This window comes from Colobus angolensis, unplaced genomic scaffold (assembly GCF_000951035.1).
Source record: "Colobus angolensis palliatus isolate OR3802 unplaced genomic scaffold, Cang.pa_1.0 Scaffold158, whole genome shotgun sequence".
Classification (NCBI taxonomy): Eukaryota; Metazoa; Chordata; class Mammalia; order Primates; family Cercopithecidae; genus Colobus; species Colobus angolensis.
The window spans coordinates 4,650,862-4,670,009 of NW_012114688.1; the positions used below are offsets into that span (position 1 = coordinate 4,650,862).

Genomic DNA, 19,148 nt, shown 5'->3' on the forward strand with positions numbered 1-19,148 from the left:
GAATTTAGGAAATAAATCCCCATGTCTTTCAATAGTAATGGGTGAAGTACTAAGCACAGCACTAAAATATATGTTTAAAATTATTCATGATCAGCATTCATTTTCCATGTTAGACTCCCACGTTAAGCCATTCTCAGTTTAGAGAGGCATATTCTGGCTTACCAGCTCACACACAAAACTGCTTGCTTGCTTGCTTGGTAGAAAAGACATCAGATAGAATGATGCAAGGAGCTGGTGCTAAAATGAAGGTGAGAAAACAGGAGTCAACAAAGAAGTAGGGGTATAATCATATCATTTAAAGATGAGAGACCACAGCAAGCATACCCTCTCTCCTCCACCTTTAAGAATTTAGAAATTATTATTATCCGTTTAAATAAGGGGTACTGATTAATCCATCTGGAAGCTCATGACCAGATGATCTTCTGCAGGGAGAGCTCATTTTGAAGACGTTTCCATAGCTAGTGCCCCCACAGGAATTTATCACATGATTAATTTTTAATGTAACTTAGAGATTTCAAAGGCTGTATTTGAATGGTGATAATTGATAAATATTGGTTATACTCATCTGCACAAACTTAGTTGCTTCCAAATCGGAAAACTGTTTCCAGCATTTCCCCCCTGGTGTTACATATATATATTAACATCTCTCTGTCTCTCTCTGGTATATTTCAAGATGAAATACCAAATACAGCTTCCCTTTAAGTTGTGACTTAATTTTCTTCCTGAGATTTTTCAAACTGAATTTTGTTCCTGTAAAGTGAGGTTAAAATTATCTCTGGCAAGCCAGCAGATGACTATGAATGTATTTAATGTGACCTTGCTCCAATATTAACATTTTCACAAACCACAGTAGGCAGACCCTTACTGTTTCTTCATTATCCCTTCCGGCCATGACTGAGAGCCCAAATGGTGCCCTTTTACCAGAGAAGTATTCTGTACATGCTTTCTACTTTAATCACATCCTTTCAGCACCATGAATCTTTGCCTGACAGATTATCTTCTCCACAGGCAGGCAGCCATATCCAGACGTTGATGGGGTCCCAAAGCCTTCAGCATCGCAGCCGGGAGCAGCAGCCGTATGAAGGAAATATAAACAAAGTGACCATCCAGCAATTTCAGTCACCATTGCCTATTCAGATCCCCTCTTCACAGGCCACCCGGGGACCTCAACCTGGACGGTGCTTAATTCAAACGAAAGGGCAAAGGAGTATGGATGGATATCCAGAGCAGGTGAGAAGTGTTTCTTTATTACTGATGAATTTTCAGGAAAGAAAAGTCCAAACAATCCATGATTTGCCTTCCCTCATTGATGTGGTCCAGGACACAATGCCATCACCACGTTGAATGGGGTAGGGTCCTCTTTGTGGGGATTTTTATCCTTCTTTCCAGTGGTTAAGTACTACAACATATAGGGATTTATGGTTGGTAAAATACCCGTTTTACAAAAGGAAAAATTGATGGGGCAGAATAATTTTTCCAGTACTATCCTGAACCCTGTCCTACCCACTCCTGACTCCAATTTAGCTCTACAGTACAGATTTTGAAAGTTATAAAGGACTTCAATGGATTAGGTATATTTACCAAGTCCTCTGGTGAAACCTACGGTGTGAAAGTAAACTGTTTTATTTCCCCCATCTGTCGGAAGATATCTTTTAAAAGTCCTATCTTCGGATTGTTGAATGGTGCAGAGATAAAGCTTTGCTGTGAAGATGTGAAGATAACTATAAAGAACAGTTAGAAGGGAAATGTTTCTGACATGCTTCAAGTTACTGATAAATGCCATGTAGCGAAAACAATTGCATTCTTCAAACCTATCTAAAATTAGGGTTTGCTTTTCCATTGTAGAATCTGTTTTAGTTCCTTGGGACTGGAAAACTGAATGGGATTGCATCTATTGAGCTATATTAATCTTAGAAAGTAAAACATTTAGATCTTAATACACTATTAAAATTAATTTCTCTTATTTCATTATTCAGATAGATAGGATACATTCCTACTGACTTTTCTAACTTTTAATATGGTCTATAAAAGCTTCATTTGATTATTACTTATCAAAGTTTTACGTATCTCCTCACCTGACTTTCTAAACATATCAAAATTAACTTCATTCTCCAGATTTTACCTTTATATTGTTAAGAGCCATTTATCATTTGTATTCCAGGGGCTTTAAACATCTCTTCTATTTCTTAATATCCTTCTTGAAGCCTAGATTATGTACTAATCATTCTCAGAATCATAGGTACTTTTTAAAGATAATTTTCTCCCTCTCCTGCCTTAATCTAGGTCAAGTGTTGAATTTAAGGTATTATAAACCAGACAGGTGCCTTTAATCAGATAATGATATGGGGTTTTTAATTCTCCAGATACTCTTAAAAGTTAATACAATTTTAAATTATGCTTTACCAAAGGCATCTTAGGAGGTTAAAAAAAATTGTTCATAGATATTACTTGCCCACAAGTATCATAACTCAAGCCAGTTCTCTGATTTAGTTATTCTTATTAAAAGCTACATGGTTTTTTCCTCCCAGAATCAATGCATTTGAAAATCCACTGAGATTAATGCTATCTGTTCTCACCTACATTGAAAAGTAGGTTTAGTGTTAGCATGCAGTTATTCTGAACACCCCAAATTTAAAGGCTATTTTAATACTATTTCTGAAAAATATGTAAATTATATAAAGTTTGACTAGTAAGAGAATTACTAAGTTTTAAAATTTACACATGTATTGAGTTTAGAACATTATGATTATTTCAGAAAAATGTATTTATAGTAGCTCTCAAATATTTTCATTCCCAGCTTGATAACATCAAGTGCCTTTCAAACTAAGAGATAAAATTGAAACATTCAATTGAATGCTTAAACCTGTCTGAACTATAACTCAGAGTTGTAGAACTGCCTATATGTTAAGGAAGGGACTTAAATATAACACCTGTTGGTGTCCCAGTTTTTTCTGCCTTGGTTTCAGGCTGAAATGGTTTTGAATGTATTGTACATTTCAAAATAGCTAGAAGTGAGGACTTGGAATGTTCTTGACATAGAGAAATGATAAATCCTCGTGGTGATGGATATCCTAAACACCTTGACTTGATTACACATTCTGTGCATGTGACAAAATATCACATGCACCCCATGAGTATATACACAAATATCATTATGTTTCAATAAAAAAGATTTTGGAGTGAAAGAAAGCCTAAAGGCATTTAAACAAACAGTTCTGATCCCCAAACTGTGCTACCTCTCATCCCGTTATAAATCTTGAGTCAGTTTCTTAAAGCTGTTTTCGCAGTTGGCCAGCTCATATTGGCACATTGCCATGTGCTCCTCTTCCCAATCACACCTTCAGTGACATCATATTAATAGGTTGAAGTTGTGGGAAAAATTATACCAGGAACATCAGCAAACACTGCGAATTAGGGCACTCCCCCAACCCCAACCAGTTGTTTATTAAATATTTTCCAGCACACTACTGACTACTACCCTGATTTCTTTCATCTCTTTTTCTTTCTCTAACCTCTCCACTTCTTCATTTAGCTTAGTGTTCAAGAAAGAGATACTAGGACTAGGTCTCAGAATTTGGAGTTCTAGTTTCATGTTTACGTTTATTAACCACTTGTCCACTTGTCCTTGGCCAAGTTATTAACTCTTCCTGAGAGTCAGTTTCTCTCCTGATAAAATGAGAGCATTGCTACCCACTAACAACATTCAAAAAGAATTTGTGAGAGTCAAATAATAAACTTCTACACACACACACACACACACACACACACACACACACTCTGTAAGCTTGGCACTAAGGGTATAGAAACAGAAAACAGAAGAAATAGAATATTTTAAGAATTCAAATATTTGAAGAAACTTAATGATTATCAGTCCCAACCTCCTTCATCTAAAGATAGAAAGACAAACCAAAAAACATTAAAAGAGGCTGGAAGATTATATATTTCACTCTCATAATGAAACTATTTCATGTGTTTTTTACTTTCCTAAGTTATATTTCTTTTGAAAATTCAGACCTTTTTAGTAAGTATATGTGGCTGTGTGTTTTAAAAGAAGACTTTTATTCCAAATTTAACAAGGAAAAAATGGAGAAAAACATTTAAAACATGTAAAGACTTTATGGAGCTTCACATGAAAATTATAGAGTAGTGATTTAAGTGTAAAGAGCAGTGATGTAACGTAAAATTTCTAATGTACATTTGGGGCATATAAATCAAAACATTCTATTTTAATAAGACATTTCTAGTGGTGCTATAAAAGAGCCATAAAGAGAAAAGCAAAGTTCAATTTAAATTATCTAACAACAATGGTAAATTTGGTCAGGTACAATATGGAAAAACCTAAATTATTCAACATTTTTAAGAGCAAGAAGACACAATAAATGTGGTGCAAAGAAAGTCTACTCAGTATAATAAAACACAATAATTTCTGTTAAAGTAAACCTTGGAAACTTTAGTTAAACACTAGTCACTTATTGAAATGCTACAGGTAAAACAAAATCTGATTACAGTGAATACACTTTTTTTGATTCAGGGAAAGGAAATCTGAATGAAAATAGCAAAGAAAGGGACAGCAGTTACCATATATTAAGCACCTGCTATGTGTTTTACACTCTTATTTCTCACGCACAGGTATGGCAGCAGAGGCTTGTGACCTGTACAGCTGCATAAGGTCCTGCACTTAAAAGGGCCCCATGTTTGGATTAATGCCCTGCTGTCACCATCTTGTAATTCTTAATAATTTTTGATCAAGGAGCCCACATTTTCATTTTGCGTCAGGTCCAACTAATTATATAACTGGGTCTGCTTATATATACTATTTTATTTAATCCTCATAATAATCTTATTTTCTTTTTACAAGTGAGGAAACCAAGGCAGAGAGAAAATAATTTGTGGAAAGTGTAATTGGTCAGCTGGAATTTTAAGTCAGGTTTTTTCTGACCCGAATCTGAGTCCTGTGTCCTAATCTTACTGTAAAATTCACCACATGATCTCAGTGCCCTCTCTGTCAAATGATATTAATTAAAGCTGCCTGAATTATAACTCAGAATTAGAGAACTGCCTTATGGAGTGTTCAAGTGAACTCATGAATAATTCCAATTGCTTAGAAAAGAAAAAGCTACTAAACAAGTGGAAATTTTATTATTAATGAAAACATACTTCTATATCCCTTAGTGTCACCCAAAGAACTAGTGTATTTTTAACCTGATTAAAATAAGTTCCATGTGGAAATGAGCATATATGATCAATGCCAAAACTGACGACATTGAAAGAATTAGAATGAGTGTCATTTGTTATGTAAGCGGAGTATTGAACTTTGTTTAGCCATAAAGAAGCATTTAGTACGCTTTGAGGCTCCCCTTCAGTGATAAAACCATCTAAACTTTCAAACCAGCCATCACAATAAAATGGACAAAATATTCAAGAACTCTAGAAACCTAAACTTCTAGTTTAATGCACTTATTTTCATGTTTATTTTTCAGAAATAACAAGTATCAAGTCTGTTCTCAACTCTAGGTTTAAATTAAATATATGGAAGTTATGTTCCAACTATAAAATGTTACCCAGATTCAATGTGTTAATTTCTGTAAACTATAAATCTGACTTCAAATGATATCTGCAGCAAAAACCATATGCATGTCACCTGAAGTTCATTATCAAGGGATTTTACTTGAAAAGGAGATTTTAATGCATAAACCATTTAGATTACTTACAAACATAATAGAGGGTAAGAGTCAGAGTTGTATTAAGTAGTGAACTGAATAAAACAGCCAGAAAGTGAAGGTTTGACTTCTATTCCACATGGAAAACTCTTCATCAGAATATTCATCCTATTAGATCTTTCCTTTATGTCCCAGCGGAACTGAAGAAGCTTAAAGATCCCATCCACCTTATCCTCCCCTTCACAGTATGGTAATGCTTTATATAAGTTATTCTTAACCACAGCTGCAGAATCTGTTGAGGGGCTTTAAAAAATCCTGATGTCTTGCTCTCATCCCCAGATACACTGATTTTAGTAGTCTGCATGTGACCTGGGCAGTGTGACTTTTGAAAATTCCCCAAGGTGATTCTATTGTGTAGCCAAGGTTGAGGAGCACTGCTTTAGATATTCTGTAGCTCAACAATTTATCGACTGAATAATATATTACAATATCACTATTTAAAAGCATACATAAGTCGCCCATAAGCTGTTGGATATTTTTAAAAGAAACTAACATCAGCTTTGTTTTTCCCTTTTGCAAACGTGTAATACAAGACAGAATATATTTAAATAAGTAGATAATATAGATGCCAAAGCGGAAATAAGGACAAACATCAGCATGATGCTTCAAACCTTTCAAAGCCCTTTTATATATTCACTGATTTAATTGATAATGATGTGATATAGGTAGAGCAGTTTCCATTTTATAGACTACAAAACTAAGACTAAGAGAAGTTAATGTCTTGCCTGTGGTCACACAATTTAGAAGCTGGGCTGGGATTAGAACCGAGTCCCATGAGTCTACCACATTACATGCTGCAGCCTGCTGCACTATAGCCAAGCACACAAGTCAAGAGTAAATTCACATTGGAAGAGTGAAACGATGGAAAAATACACCCTTCATTCCATGTCTGCCCTGGACAAGAGGACCTCCCTAACGTATCAGAATGGCAGGAGCCCAACCAGCCTAACACATCAGGATAGCAGGAGCTCCATGGCTGTCTCCTGCCAGTGCCTGCAAGTATACATGTGAACTAAAGTTTATGCCTGAAAGAGAACTTGTAAGCTAACATTAGAATCAGCCTCAGAAAGTTATAAAAAATCATATGCATCCATCATATTTAAGGGAAAAAAGTTCCAAAACGTACTCACAAGGAGATGCTGTAGTCTATCCTGGAAGAAATCATTTTGATACTTAATATTATGTGGAATACATAAAACAGTTAGCTGAGAGACAGGATCTCAGACATTTCTTTAGATTAGATGCTGTGGTCAGCTGCCCAAAGAGCACTCAAGAGTTCCAGGTGAGGACTTCATTTATTGTGTGCAGATGAAGAAAACTACATTCTGCTGAGTGATGTAAGAAGAAACATTTGGAGAGATTTGTTTTATTTAAATTATAAATTTTTTAATTAAAAGGGAATAGTTCAACAAAGGTAAAATAGGTGTTAATGTGGTTTTAATCTATGTTATTCACTCAAATTATTTCAGGGACATCCTATACCTTATCCTGTGCCAGTTAAAGAATTGCTATTTGTGAATATTTCCCCCATAGAATTTTATTCTCCAGTCATCAAAATAATGCTTCCGCTCTGAATTCGTAATTCATAGTTTGAAACAGAGAATGTGTAACTCAACATCAGAAAGTCTGTCAATCGACTTTATAAGTTGTGTGCAGTCACATGGTAGAATGCAGTAAACATTGCAGTGGGAATAAAAAGATTTATTTCAATGTTGCACTAAATACATATTATCTTATTGGTTTCCTTAAGTCCAAAATGAAGGAAATGAAATGTCTAATCTTTAAAATTTATTTCCAGACTAAAAATGCATTTGAGTTTCTGTTTCCTAGATACATACAGAATCAGCTAATTTTTTCTGAAAGATCTAGAAAATGCTACATCAGGGAATTTTATTAGTCAATCTTGATACCAGTACATCTTCTTTTTTTTTTTTGAGACAGTGCCTCTGTTACCCAGGCTGGTGTGCAGTAAGGCAATTTCACCACAGCCTCCACCTCCTGGATTCAAGCAATTCTCCTGCCTCAGCCTCCTGAGTAGCTGGGATTACAGCATGCTCCACCACACCCAGCTAATTTTGGTATTTTTAGTAGAGATGGAGTTTCGCCATGTTGGCCAGGCTGGTCTTGAACTCCTGGGCTCAAGTGATCCACCCATGCCAGCCTCCCAAAGTGCTGGGATTATCGGCGTGAGCCATCGCACCCAGCTGACCAGTACATCTTTTTGAAAGATTTAACTAGGAATTTCAGCTGGATTTGAATCTTTCATTCACAACAGAAAAAGATTTGAAAATAGAAGAATTTGTATTTCAAAAAATATTAATTATCCTTGAATATTAACATGTATACATTTTTATAATCACTGTTTCCTTTTTGAGCCTATTTCATGGGCTTATTAGAAATTTTGGAAAATGCAGAGAAGTTTTATGTGTATTTTGTTTGGCTAAGTAATGCACATAATGTAAGTCAAAATGAAAAGTTATAATAGCTTATTACTGCATAGCACTCTTTATCATAAAACTGCTGTTATATAATAACCCATAAAACAAGGTGCTAAAAGTAGCAGTAACTTTAATTTCAAGCTTAATTTACATACCATGAAGCATTCTTTCTGCTTCTGTCAAGTCTTACAGTCAAATCTTCATCCTCATCTCATTTGACCTCTCAGCCATGTGGTTTGACCTTTTTCTTGAAACATTTTCTTCACTTGGCTGCCGTAATTCTATTGATTTTCCTCTTACTACACCAGCCATTATTCCCTGGTTTCTTTGTCGATTCCTCTTCTGTCCTTGACCTCTAAATGTTGGAGTGATCCAGTGCTTGGGACTTGACTCTTGTCTATCCATACTCTTCCCTGAATTCAGTTCTAGCCTGAGTGACTCCAAAATTTGTATCCCCAGCCTTGTTCTCTCTCCTTTACTCCAGATGTTTATATGCAATTAGCTACTTGTTGACATCTCATCCTGGATGTCTGATGAGTTTCTTAAACTTAGCATGGTTTTAAAAAACCACTTCCTGCTGCTAACTCTACCAAACCTACTTCCCTCCTAGACTTCCCCATTTCAGTTAATGGCCTATCACCCTTTTGATATGACCAAACATCCTTGATTCCCCTTCCTCACAGCCTACACTCAATCCACAGCAATTTTATCAAGATATGCCTTGAACCTACCACTTCTCACCACCCGCACAGCTACCATCTTAGTTGGCCGTAACCTCACTCCTGACTACTTCAAATGCTCCATATTGCTTTCTCTTCTTCCAGTTTACCTCCCTTTTGTCTATTATCCACTACTAAAGTGATCCTTTTTAAAAAACATAAATTATATTACACCATTCTTCCTCTTAAAACGCTCTAGTGGCTTTCAAAATTTCTGAATAAATTGTAAATACTTACTATGGCATAGTGTCCCTGCAGATCTGGCCCCACCTTCCTCTCCTTCTATTCTTTCCTTAGCTCTGTCATGATGACCTTGTTTTTTAATGGCTTTATTGATATAATTTATATACAATAAAGTTCACCTGCTTAAAGTGTATAATTTATCATTATCATTACATTTGTACAGTTGTGTAACTATCACTGTAATCTAACTTTACAACATTTTCATCATTCAAAAAGAAACTTTGCCTCCTTGAGCAGTCACTTTCCATACTCCCTCCCGCCCTAGACAACCACTCATCTACTTTCTGTCTCTATATATTTGCCTATTCTGTACAATTAATATGAATGGGATCATACAATACATGTATTTTTGTGATTTGCTCCTTTCACTTAGCATAAGGAACTGAATGTAGCATGTATCAGTATTTCGTTGTTTGTCATTGCTAAATGATACTCTGTTGTATGGATATATCACATTTTGCTTATGCATTTATCAGTTGATGGTTGATGAACATTTGGGTCGTTTCTGCTTTTTGGCTATTAAGAATAATGCTGCTCTGAACATTAATGTACAAATTTGTGTGGAGATATATGTTTTCGTTTTTCTTGGGTAGATACATAGCGGTGAAATTGCTGAGTCATATGGTAATTATATTTAGCATTTTGAGGAACTGCCAAATTCTTTTCTAAAAGTAGTTACAACATATTAATTCTGAACAGCAATTAATGTGGGTTCCACTTTTTCCACATCCTTACCAATACTTATTATTGTTTGTCTTTTGTATTATAGCCATCCTGTTCATTAGTATCTCGTTGTCATTTTAATTTACATGTCTCTAATCACTAATGATACTGGGTATATTTTCATATACTTTTTGAATGTTTATATATCTTCTTTGGAGAAATTTCTTTAAAAATATTTTGCCTATTTTTACATTTGGATGTCTTTTTATTATTGGATTGTAAAAGTTATCTATATATTCTGGATATACAACCTAATCAGATAAATCATTTGCAAATATTTTCTCTCATTCTGTGGGTTTTCTTTTCACTTTTTGATTGTCTTCTTTGAAGCACAAAAGTTTTTAGTTTTTATGAAGTCCAACATATCAATCTCTTATATCGTCTTTGGTTTCATATTTAAGAATCATTGCCTAATCTAAGGTGATGAACTTTACTCCTTTTGTATTTTCATCAAAGAGTTTTATAATCTAGGTCTTATGTTTCAGCCTCTGGTCTACTTTACGTAACTTTTATGTATGGTGTGAGATATGAGTACAGATTTATTCTTCTGCACGTGGGTATCTTGTCCCAGCACCATTTGTTGAAAGACTCTTCTTTTTCCCAGTGAATTACCTTGAACCCTTTGTCAAAATCATCTGACTATAAAGGTTAGGATTTATTTCTGGACTCTTATTCTATTAAATTGATCTATATGTTCATCCTTATGTCATCTTGTTGTTTCTTGACTTTGTAAAGACCTATCCATCTTCAGGGCATTTACAATTGCTATCCCCTTTGCTTGGGATAGTGTTTCATTTTTCTTATTGTTCATTGTTTGATCTTTGACATCATTCACATTTCTGCTCAAATGTGACATACTCAGAGAGGGCTTTCTTACCTACTCTATCGAAAATAGCTCTTTCCTGAGGCAAGAATAAGCTTAAAATAAATAAACAAGTAGAACAACTCCTGACTCCGTTTCACTTACTCTCTACTACCTTTCCTGCTGTTTTCCACAGCTCATCCCACTATCTGAAATTACGTATTTGTTGTTTATGTTTGCTACCTATCTTCCTCATTAGAATGTAAGTCCTTTGAGGTCAAGGATGTTTTTACCTGCCTGGTACTTAGTAGGGAATCAATAAATATTTGTGGAATAAAGTCATAAATCATTATTTCTGCAACAGTTTTTATTGTCAAAGCTACGACAGTTTTCCAGAGTAGTTTATTTCAAAGTCATTGACAATTGAGGCACTCTTTGAATAACTGACATTCTTTCTTTCTAAAACTCTATGTATTTTAACAAGGAGTCATCATATCCTTTTTATTGAGAAAGGCAGGGAGAATTTTAGCCTTTATTCTTTATTTATTTATTTACTTATTTATTTATTTATTAACTTATTTATTTTAGTGAGAGGGCTCACCCAGGCTGGAATGCAGTGGCACAATCATAGCTCACAGCAGCATCAAACCCCTGGTCTCAAGTGATCCTCCTGCCTCAGCCTCCTGAGTATCTAGGACTACAGGTGTGCACCACCATGCCAAGCTAATTTCTGTAACAATCCATTTTATCAAAAAAACCCTTCCAAAATAAGACCCAGTATTGTAATTAGAGTAAGATTAACACAGACTGGAAGTGTCAAGTAAAGCAGAATTACAGAAGCAGACTCTGAAAGACCATTGATTGCACTACTACTGCATGTGTTTTCAGCCAAAACATTCATTCCTTAAAACCAGTCTCTTAAAAGAAAACTGAGGCTGGCATGGTGGCTCACAACTATAATCCAAGCGCTTTGGAAGGCTGAGGTGGGAGAATTACTTGAGCACAGGAGTTCAAGACCTCATCTCTACAAAGAAAATTTTAAAATTAGCAGAGCATGGTGACACGTGACTGTAGTCCCAGCTGCTCCAAAGATTGAGATGTGAGGATCACTTGAAGGTGGGAGGCAGAGGCTGCACTGAGCCAAAATTATGCCACTGCACTCCAACCTGAGAAACAGCAAGACCCTATCTCAAAAAATAAAAAATAAATAAAAAGAAAATTAAAATACTGGTTCTCATTAAATAAGCTATTTATTAGCTTCCTAGACCTAATCTTTTACTAGAGCACTGCATTTCCTCTTTGCTGATCATCTTTAGTTTCAGACTGTTTCTTGGATGTAAGGTATTCTGTCCTCTTACGTTTTATGGCTTCTTTGGGCCTTAGCAGGCAGGTGCAACTGCTTATATGTGAGAGGAATCCTCTCTCTGACATGTTTTATGAGACCCACTAGTCACAATACAACGTATTAGCCATATCTTAGCATGCCCAAGAGCAGTCTAGCTTCAGATCAGAACTTATGTTTGTCACATTTATAAAACTCCACTGTCATCTTTATTATTTCTATTATTAAAAAATATATTAAGGCAGTTCTTCATACAGTTGGCACATGTGAAATTTGTCTCTCTTAGATTTTTAGTGCCTTCAAGATTTACAATAATATAAAATAGATATAGTCACTACCTTGAAAGAGAACAACTGGAAACTACTCTCAGCAATTTACTTTGTAAATTAAACCTGTTATATTTGTTTCCTTTGAGTTTTATAGTGGCCTGAAGAAAGCCAGAAGTGCATATACCTTCTACATATTATGTTGTGGCAATATGAAATATTCATACTAGAAAGATACAACCTCAGTTTTAAATAATGTAATTGGAAATGCATAAAAACGTGGAAAAACACAAAAGAAAAATGATTTCATCATATTGGTTGCTTTCTTCTCATTTTCTAATTAATAAATAATAACAAAGAGATCAACTAGCATACTGAATAAAGCTAAAATATTTCTTTCAGCTACATCAGACTATTGTAAGTTTATATTTATAAACTATTCATAAACTATGATCAATATAAAAATACAAAGTATTATAAACTGTAAATTCTAGTACCTATGATAACTAGTTTTAACAAATCTAGCTGAATTGAAGGAAAAGTTATAATTAAACATCTTTAAAATAAGGGACAGTACTTATAGTTTTACTCATAATTTAGAAACTATTCATTAATGACTACATAAAGATCACATTAGTACATAGGTTTTCATCCAAGTTTTTCATCTTGTATTGCAAGTGAACTATCTAATAGTTAAACATTATATTTACTATTATGAAATATGACAGTGAATTAAATATAGGATTATTAAACAGACAAAGCTAATTGATCCAGGTTCCAGTGACAGTATGTGCTAATTAAGTCAGAAATAGGACTCAGTTTGCCTTGAACTAAGAGGTAGGGATTGAAGATAGCTTCGCAATCAAAATGTAAAGAGTGTTCTGGACATTTACATTTGCCATAAGCAAATTAATAGGCTAAGCAAGAATGCTGGGGGTAAAAATGTGCTACTTAAGAAGCAAATGTTTACAATCACGTTTAAGAACTTTTCCAGTATGTAGTTACGTAAATACAAAATATATGCCAAAGTATGTCATCTTATTTTTTTTCTTAACTCTTTATTAATCTTTTGCCTGCTAACCTTTGGTAACACTTGGTTCACCTAATACTTACTCTGTACTTAAAAGTTGCAAAAGAGCTGGGCACAGTGGCTCACACCTGTGATCCCAGTGCTTTGGGAGGCCAAGGTGGGAGAATCACTTGAGGACAGGAGTTCAAGACTAGCCTGGGCAACACAGCAAGACTCTGTTTCTAGAAAAAGAAGCAAACTAAAATTATTCAGGCATGGTGGCGTACACCTGTAAGGGTCAGCTAGTTGGGAGGCTGAGGCAAGAGGATCCTTTGAGCCCAGGAGTTCAAGGCTGCAGTGAACTGACTGCAACACTGCACTACAGCCTGGGTGACAGAGTAAGACCTTGTCACTAAAATAAATAAATAAATAATACATAATAAAGTTACAAAGTGTTTTTTCTTTATGTAACCAATGTATACTGCCTCTTGGTCCAAAATCTTTCAATTGTCTGGGATCACTCTGTCCCACTTTACCTGGAGAACTAACATTTTTACCATAGCCCACACACAGATCTCCTGCTCAGGGTCTCCAGGAATTCTTAGGTTTGTTAGAGTTTCTCTAGGTCATCCCTGGCACTGATGTCATTTCTGCTGAGTTCTTAATCTACACTCTTTTTATTAACTTCCGTTATTGCTATCATTTTTACTACAGCCTTATCCCAAGGCAGACCCTACTCCTAATGCTGTCATTCCCCCATACTACTATAAAGCAAAAGACTTTCATGTTTAATAGACTTTTATTGATGATTTGTGATGTTGGGGAGGGAATATAACACAGAACATTAGAATGTTTGCCCTTGTGTTGTGTATTGGCCATTCTCTTTCCCTAGCAATGTCTCATAATTGTTGACTTCTTTCTTTAACTAGACCTCATCACACTGTTCTCTTTCTTCTAAGGTTCCTAACTCCTACTCCAGGAGCTGCTGCTAGACTTGAAGCTCTCCACTGAGCATTTCATTTTTCCATTTTTTCACCCTCACACAAGTTGTAGCTACTTTCTCAAACTAAAAGATCTAATATTCCTAAACAAAGAATTATCTAACAAGGAGATGAATTGTTCTACTCCACTACAAAGCAGGCACAATTTATTTAAATAGCAGTATTTTCTCTCACTCCACATTTTAAAATTTTGTTTCACTTATTCAGAGAGTCCTTTCTAATCAACCTGAATACATGTGCATTTATGGTCTATAGCTAAGATAATGCATAGTATTTTAAGTGTTTATAAGACTTTTAATTTTTAAAAATGACTAATCAAAATTTAGTCCTGTACGTGGTAACAAATAAGTACTTGCTAATATATTCCTGCCCAGGTAATTTCAAGCTAGTTTTCATCATAACTGATGCATATAGAAGCATTAAATCTTTTGTCAAAGTTTATATTGTCTTTTGTGTATCAAGTCAATATAGGCTAACCCTAAGAAATCAAGTGAAATGTGAATATTTTCTACTGAAATACAGTTTTTGAAAATATTTAGTTTTGATAGCTATTTACTTACCTTTTTATATCTTTTTTACACAGTTTTGTGTGAGAATAGAAAAGAATCCTGGCCTTGGATTTAGTATCAGTGGTGGAATTAGTGGACAAGGAAATCCATTCAAACCTTCTGACAAGGTAAGAAATGAGTATTTTGTTGACAATTTTAATTAGAAAAATACTATCTACTACAGTAACAAAGGTTACAAAAAAATTCAAGGGTTTTTGCTGTGTTTTCATGAGCTAGCTAACTCTGAAGCCAATTAGAAATTTTTTCAGCACAGGGATAAAAGAATTTACTGCAGCACTTGACACATACTAAGAATAAAGGGAAAAGTCTCTAAACATTCTATTTAAAAGGCAGAGTATTTTTGTATTTTTGTAGGAAGGCTTTGTGTTTTGTTTTTATTTTTGGCTTCACAGTTGTCTATATTTGTAAAGAAAGGTATATAGGCAATTTCTTACAAGTTGTTTCCGAAGGTTAACTTGTAAGTCACTTATTTAGGAAACTGTTTTCTCACAATAGCGGAATGATTACATAGTAATTCAATGCAAAGGCAAGCTGACTACCATCTCTTCAATTCATCAAGCATATAAAGAATTTTGCTAATAGAGCTGTAGAATTGAGAAACCACAGAAAACAAATTTTCTATGAGAAAATCAGTTAGCATTAGCAGAAGAATTAGGTCCTCCTCTCATACTTACCCCTGCTTGTCAAACTGTGGAATTAAGGCACGCCAACTCTAACCTCAGCCATTTCCTGGACATTCAAGATGTTGCCCTTGCTCACATGTGACCTGCCTGACGCTGATGTGAACCATCTGATTTTTTATTTTTTAAATGTTTACCTGGAGCTATAGAACCTGCCCTGCTACCATCAGTGTTTAATACTCTCAGCTTTGAATCAATTAGTAATTATTCAATGATAATTGAAGCTATCTACTTTTGCCCTCATCAAATTGCATTAAGTGACCCAATAAAACTTTAGGATGATGAACAGAGACAAAAATTAAATATCAATAAAACCTCCATACGCTCTGTACTTACCTTTGAGTCACAAGCTAGTCCACACCCTGTCAACTCATCACAATTATAAAAACCTACAGATTAATTTCTGATTATGAGACCTACTTCTGAAAAACCAAGATGCTGTTACTCAAGAGCTTTCTGTAGCCTGAAACAGAGCCTTTAACACCACATTTTCCTCCTCTTGTTCCCAGTGATCTTGTTCCTTACACGCTTCCTACCCTTCTTCCTTTCGTTTTTGGAGAAGGTCAGGAGAAGAGGATGGTCCAAAAGGAAGAATTGTTCACACGATTATATACATTAGGAAGGAAGAGACCAGAGGAAAATCTCCAGTGACCATGGATGAGAGCTCCTTTGGTCAACAGGCTGGAGCAGCTACTCATATAAAAGGAATGTATATGAGGCAATCTTATAATTAGGGGAATGCCAGTTGGAAACATCTGTTCCTAAGTAACTACTATGTTTCCATTTTGAAATGATGTTGAGGATACCATTGATTTATTACAATTAAAATATTCATGGCTTAGACCAACTGCTTAATTTTAATAAATTTTAATATATCTTAAGCATAAAAGTTCAAAATTATCAGAAACATGATAGCATTTTTTAAAACCTCAAATCATTATGTCTTATTTATCTTGACTCCTATTTTTGTCTTTCATTTTACATCTCTTTCATAAATTTTTTTTTTTTTTTTTTTTTGAGGCGGAGTCTTGCTCTGTCGCCCGGGCTGGAGTACTGTGGCCGGATCTCAGCTCACTGCAAGCTCCGCCTGCCGGGTTCACGCCATTCTCCTGCCTCAGCCTCCCGAGTAGCTGGGACTACAGGCGCCCGCCACCTTGCCCGGCTAGTTTTTTGTATTTTTTAGTAGAGACGGGGTTTCACTGTGTTAGCCAGGATGGTCTCCATCTCCTGACCTCGTGATCCGCCCGTCTCAGCCTCCCAAAGTGCTGGGATTACAGGCTTGAGCCACCGCGCCCGGCCTCATAAATTCTTTCAATGAAAAGTTAATAACCTTATGATACTTAAGATAGTTGAAATTCAAGACATATTTTTCTGTTCTTTCTCACCAGCATATACATATTTTCACTATATTTTTGGAAGGTACAGGGTAAAAAATATTTTTAAATTAAGGATGAATAGATTGTTAAATAGTCAAAATGTCAGAATACTGTTGCATTTCTGCTCTTTGCAACTGAAAGAGACTAGATCTGAGGCTTTCAAATCATTGCCTGCAATTCTTCCACTATGATGAATATGAACACTTCATAGCTATTCATTTAATTTCTCATTTGTAAGATTCTGATGACTCTAGTGAGACTGAACTATTTCTATGATCTTATAATTTGCTCTTTTGGTTAAATGTAACAGATAAAGCACTTGAATTGTATAATGTTTCCATTGAAAGATTTCCCCTCAAAAGCACTTTTCTTTGGCTGATTACACTCTAAAATCATTCATAATCTGAAAAGTAAATCTCTATTATTATAAAATAGGTGGGAGCAACTAGAAGTTCCAAATCTACAGAAGAATCTCAGTACTGCCTTTCATTTATTGACCAGTTTTGTTGGCATGCCAAGCATATGGGTACACTTTGGTTAACTGTTCAGAGGATCTAAAGACACTGACTGACAATTTACGTAAGAATTTAGTCCACTCACAAGGAAAGGGATTAATCTGTTGGAAATTCAGTTGTGGTTTTTGTTGTTGTTGTTGTTGTTGTTGTTTTTTTAAGCCCTAGTGCCCTATTCTGAAAGTGTTGCATAACAAAAAACCTAGTGCCTTGGCCGGGCGTGGTGGCTCAAGCCTGTAATCCCAGCACTTTGGGAGGCCGAGATGGGCGGATCACGAGGTCAGGAGATCGAGACCATCCTGGCTAACACGGTGAAACCCCGTCTCTACTAAAAAATACAAAAAAACTAGCCGGGCGAGGTGGCGGGCGCCTGTAGTCCCAGCTACTCCGGAGGCTGAGGCAGGAGAATGGTGTAAACCCGGGAGGCGGAGCTTGCAGTGAGCTGAGATCCGGCCACTGCACTCCAGCCTGGGAGACAGAGCCAGACTCCGTCTCAAAAAAAAAAAAAAAACCTAGTGCCTGAACCTACCCCAAACTATTAAACAGTAAGAAAATGAAAATGTAGAGAAACAAATTGGTTTTTCATGAAATGGCTGATTTACAGCTGGAAGTAAGAGGAGCCAAGTTAAACAGATGTTTAAATTCAACAGATACTGCCTGAGTCTGAGGTAGACTTGTAAGGAGTCTACTCATGCAAAAGTTTAAACTTTAATATGATACATACTCTCTTCAAATAAATAAGTCATTGATTAGGAATATTCTCAGAAATACACTATATTACTTTCCTTACTGCTCATGGATGTTTGAATGTTTTGCTGCTCAAAAAAGTATCCAAGAACGTCTGAATGTCTTAGAGGTACTGAGGACTTTCTGTGCTGCAGTTAATTAATACATTTGTTCCGTTCTCTTCATTATTGTTGATGGAAATTAGTTTCAGGGAAATGTCAAGGACCAATGTGAGACAGCATCCAAAATGATGATAGCCAGACAGGGAAAGACTGAAACAGCCATCTCAAAAAGCTGAGAGCCGCAGCTGAGGCAAAAGGGAACTGTATTGTTCGGTCTGGCAGATGTTCTGATCTAAGTTCTGGGGTAGTGTGAGATTATTGCAGAAAAGCACTTAAGGCAGCCCAAAAGTTAACTGGGGCTTTATGGAGGAATCAGGATTAAGCCAAATATGAGGGAATATTTTTACCAGACTTTGAGCATTTAGAACAACATCTCATCTAGCAAACTTAACTGCCCTTCAAGATCCAAGGTAGTCTTGATCAAATATTTTCTCCTCCAGTTAAAGGGGTAGAGCACAATTAGCCCTGCAGTTGATATTGTCAAAACAATGTTTAGTAGTTAAAAACACCAGTCCAATCACCATAGAACTCATTATGTCGGTGTTCACTGTCAAGCAGAAACTGCTTTTACATACTTGGAAAGAGAAAGCAGTAGAACACTGGATGAAAATTAGTTGCCTCTGTTCTCTCAAAGAAGTATATGATAGCCATTATCTGTTTTATTACAGTAAAGAAACATCACTGTCAAATTGTCAAGATGTGCAGAAAGATGAAAGATTTTGAGCCAATAAATCTGATAGTAAAGCAATAAAAATAATAGCCTTTTATTGAGTATATACAACATGCTGGGCACTGTATTAGGCTCTTTTTTATTATTATTATTATACTTTAAGTTCTAGGGTACATGTGCATAACGTGCAGGTTTGTTACATATGTATACTTGTGCCATGTTGGTGTGCT

General features: G+C 35.6%; 1 protein-coding gene across 1 annotated transcript in view; it reads left to right on the plus strand.

The window, feature by feature from the left end:
• Positions 1–19,148, plus strand: part of LRRC7 (leucine rich repeat containing 7) — a 597,129-nt gene that overhangs the window by 546,431 nt on the left and 31,550 nt on the right. The window contains exons 24-25 of the mRNA XM_011936894.1: positions 1,009–1,230; positions 14,847–14,939. Coding sequence (XP_011792284.1) covers positions 1,009–1,230; positions 14,847–14,939 — 315 coding nt within the window. The remainder of the gene's footprint in view (positions 1–1,008; positions 1,231–14,846; positions 14,940–19,148) is intronic.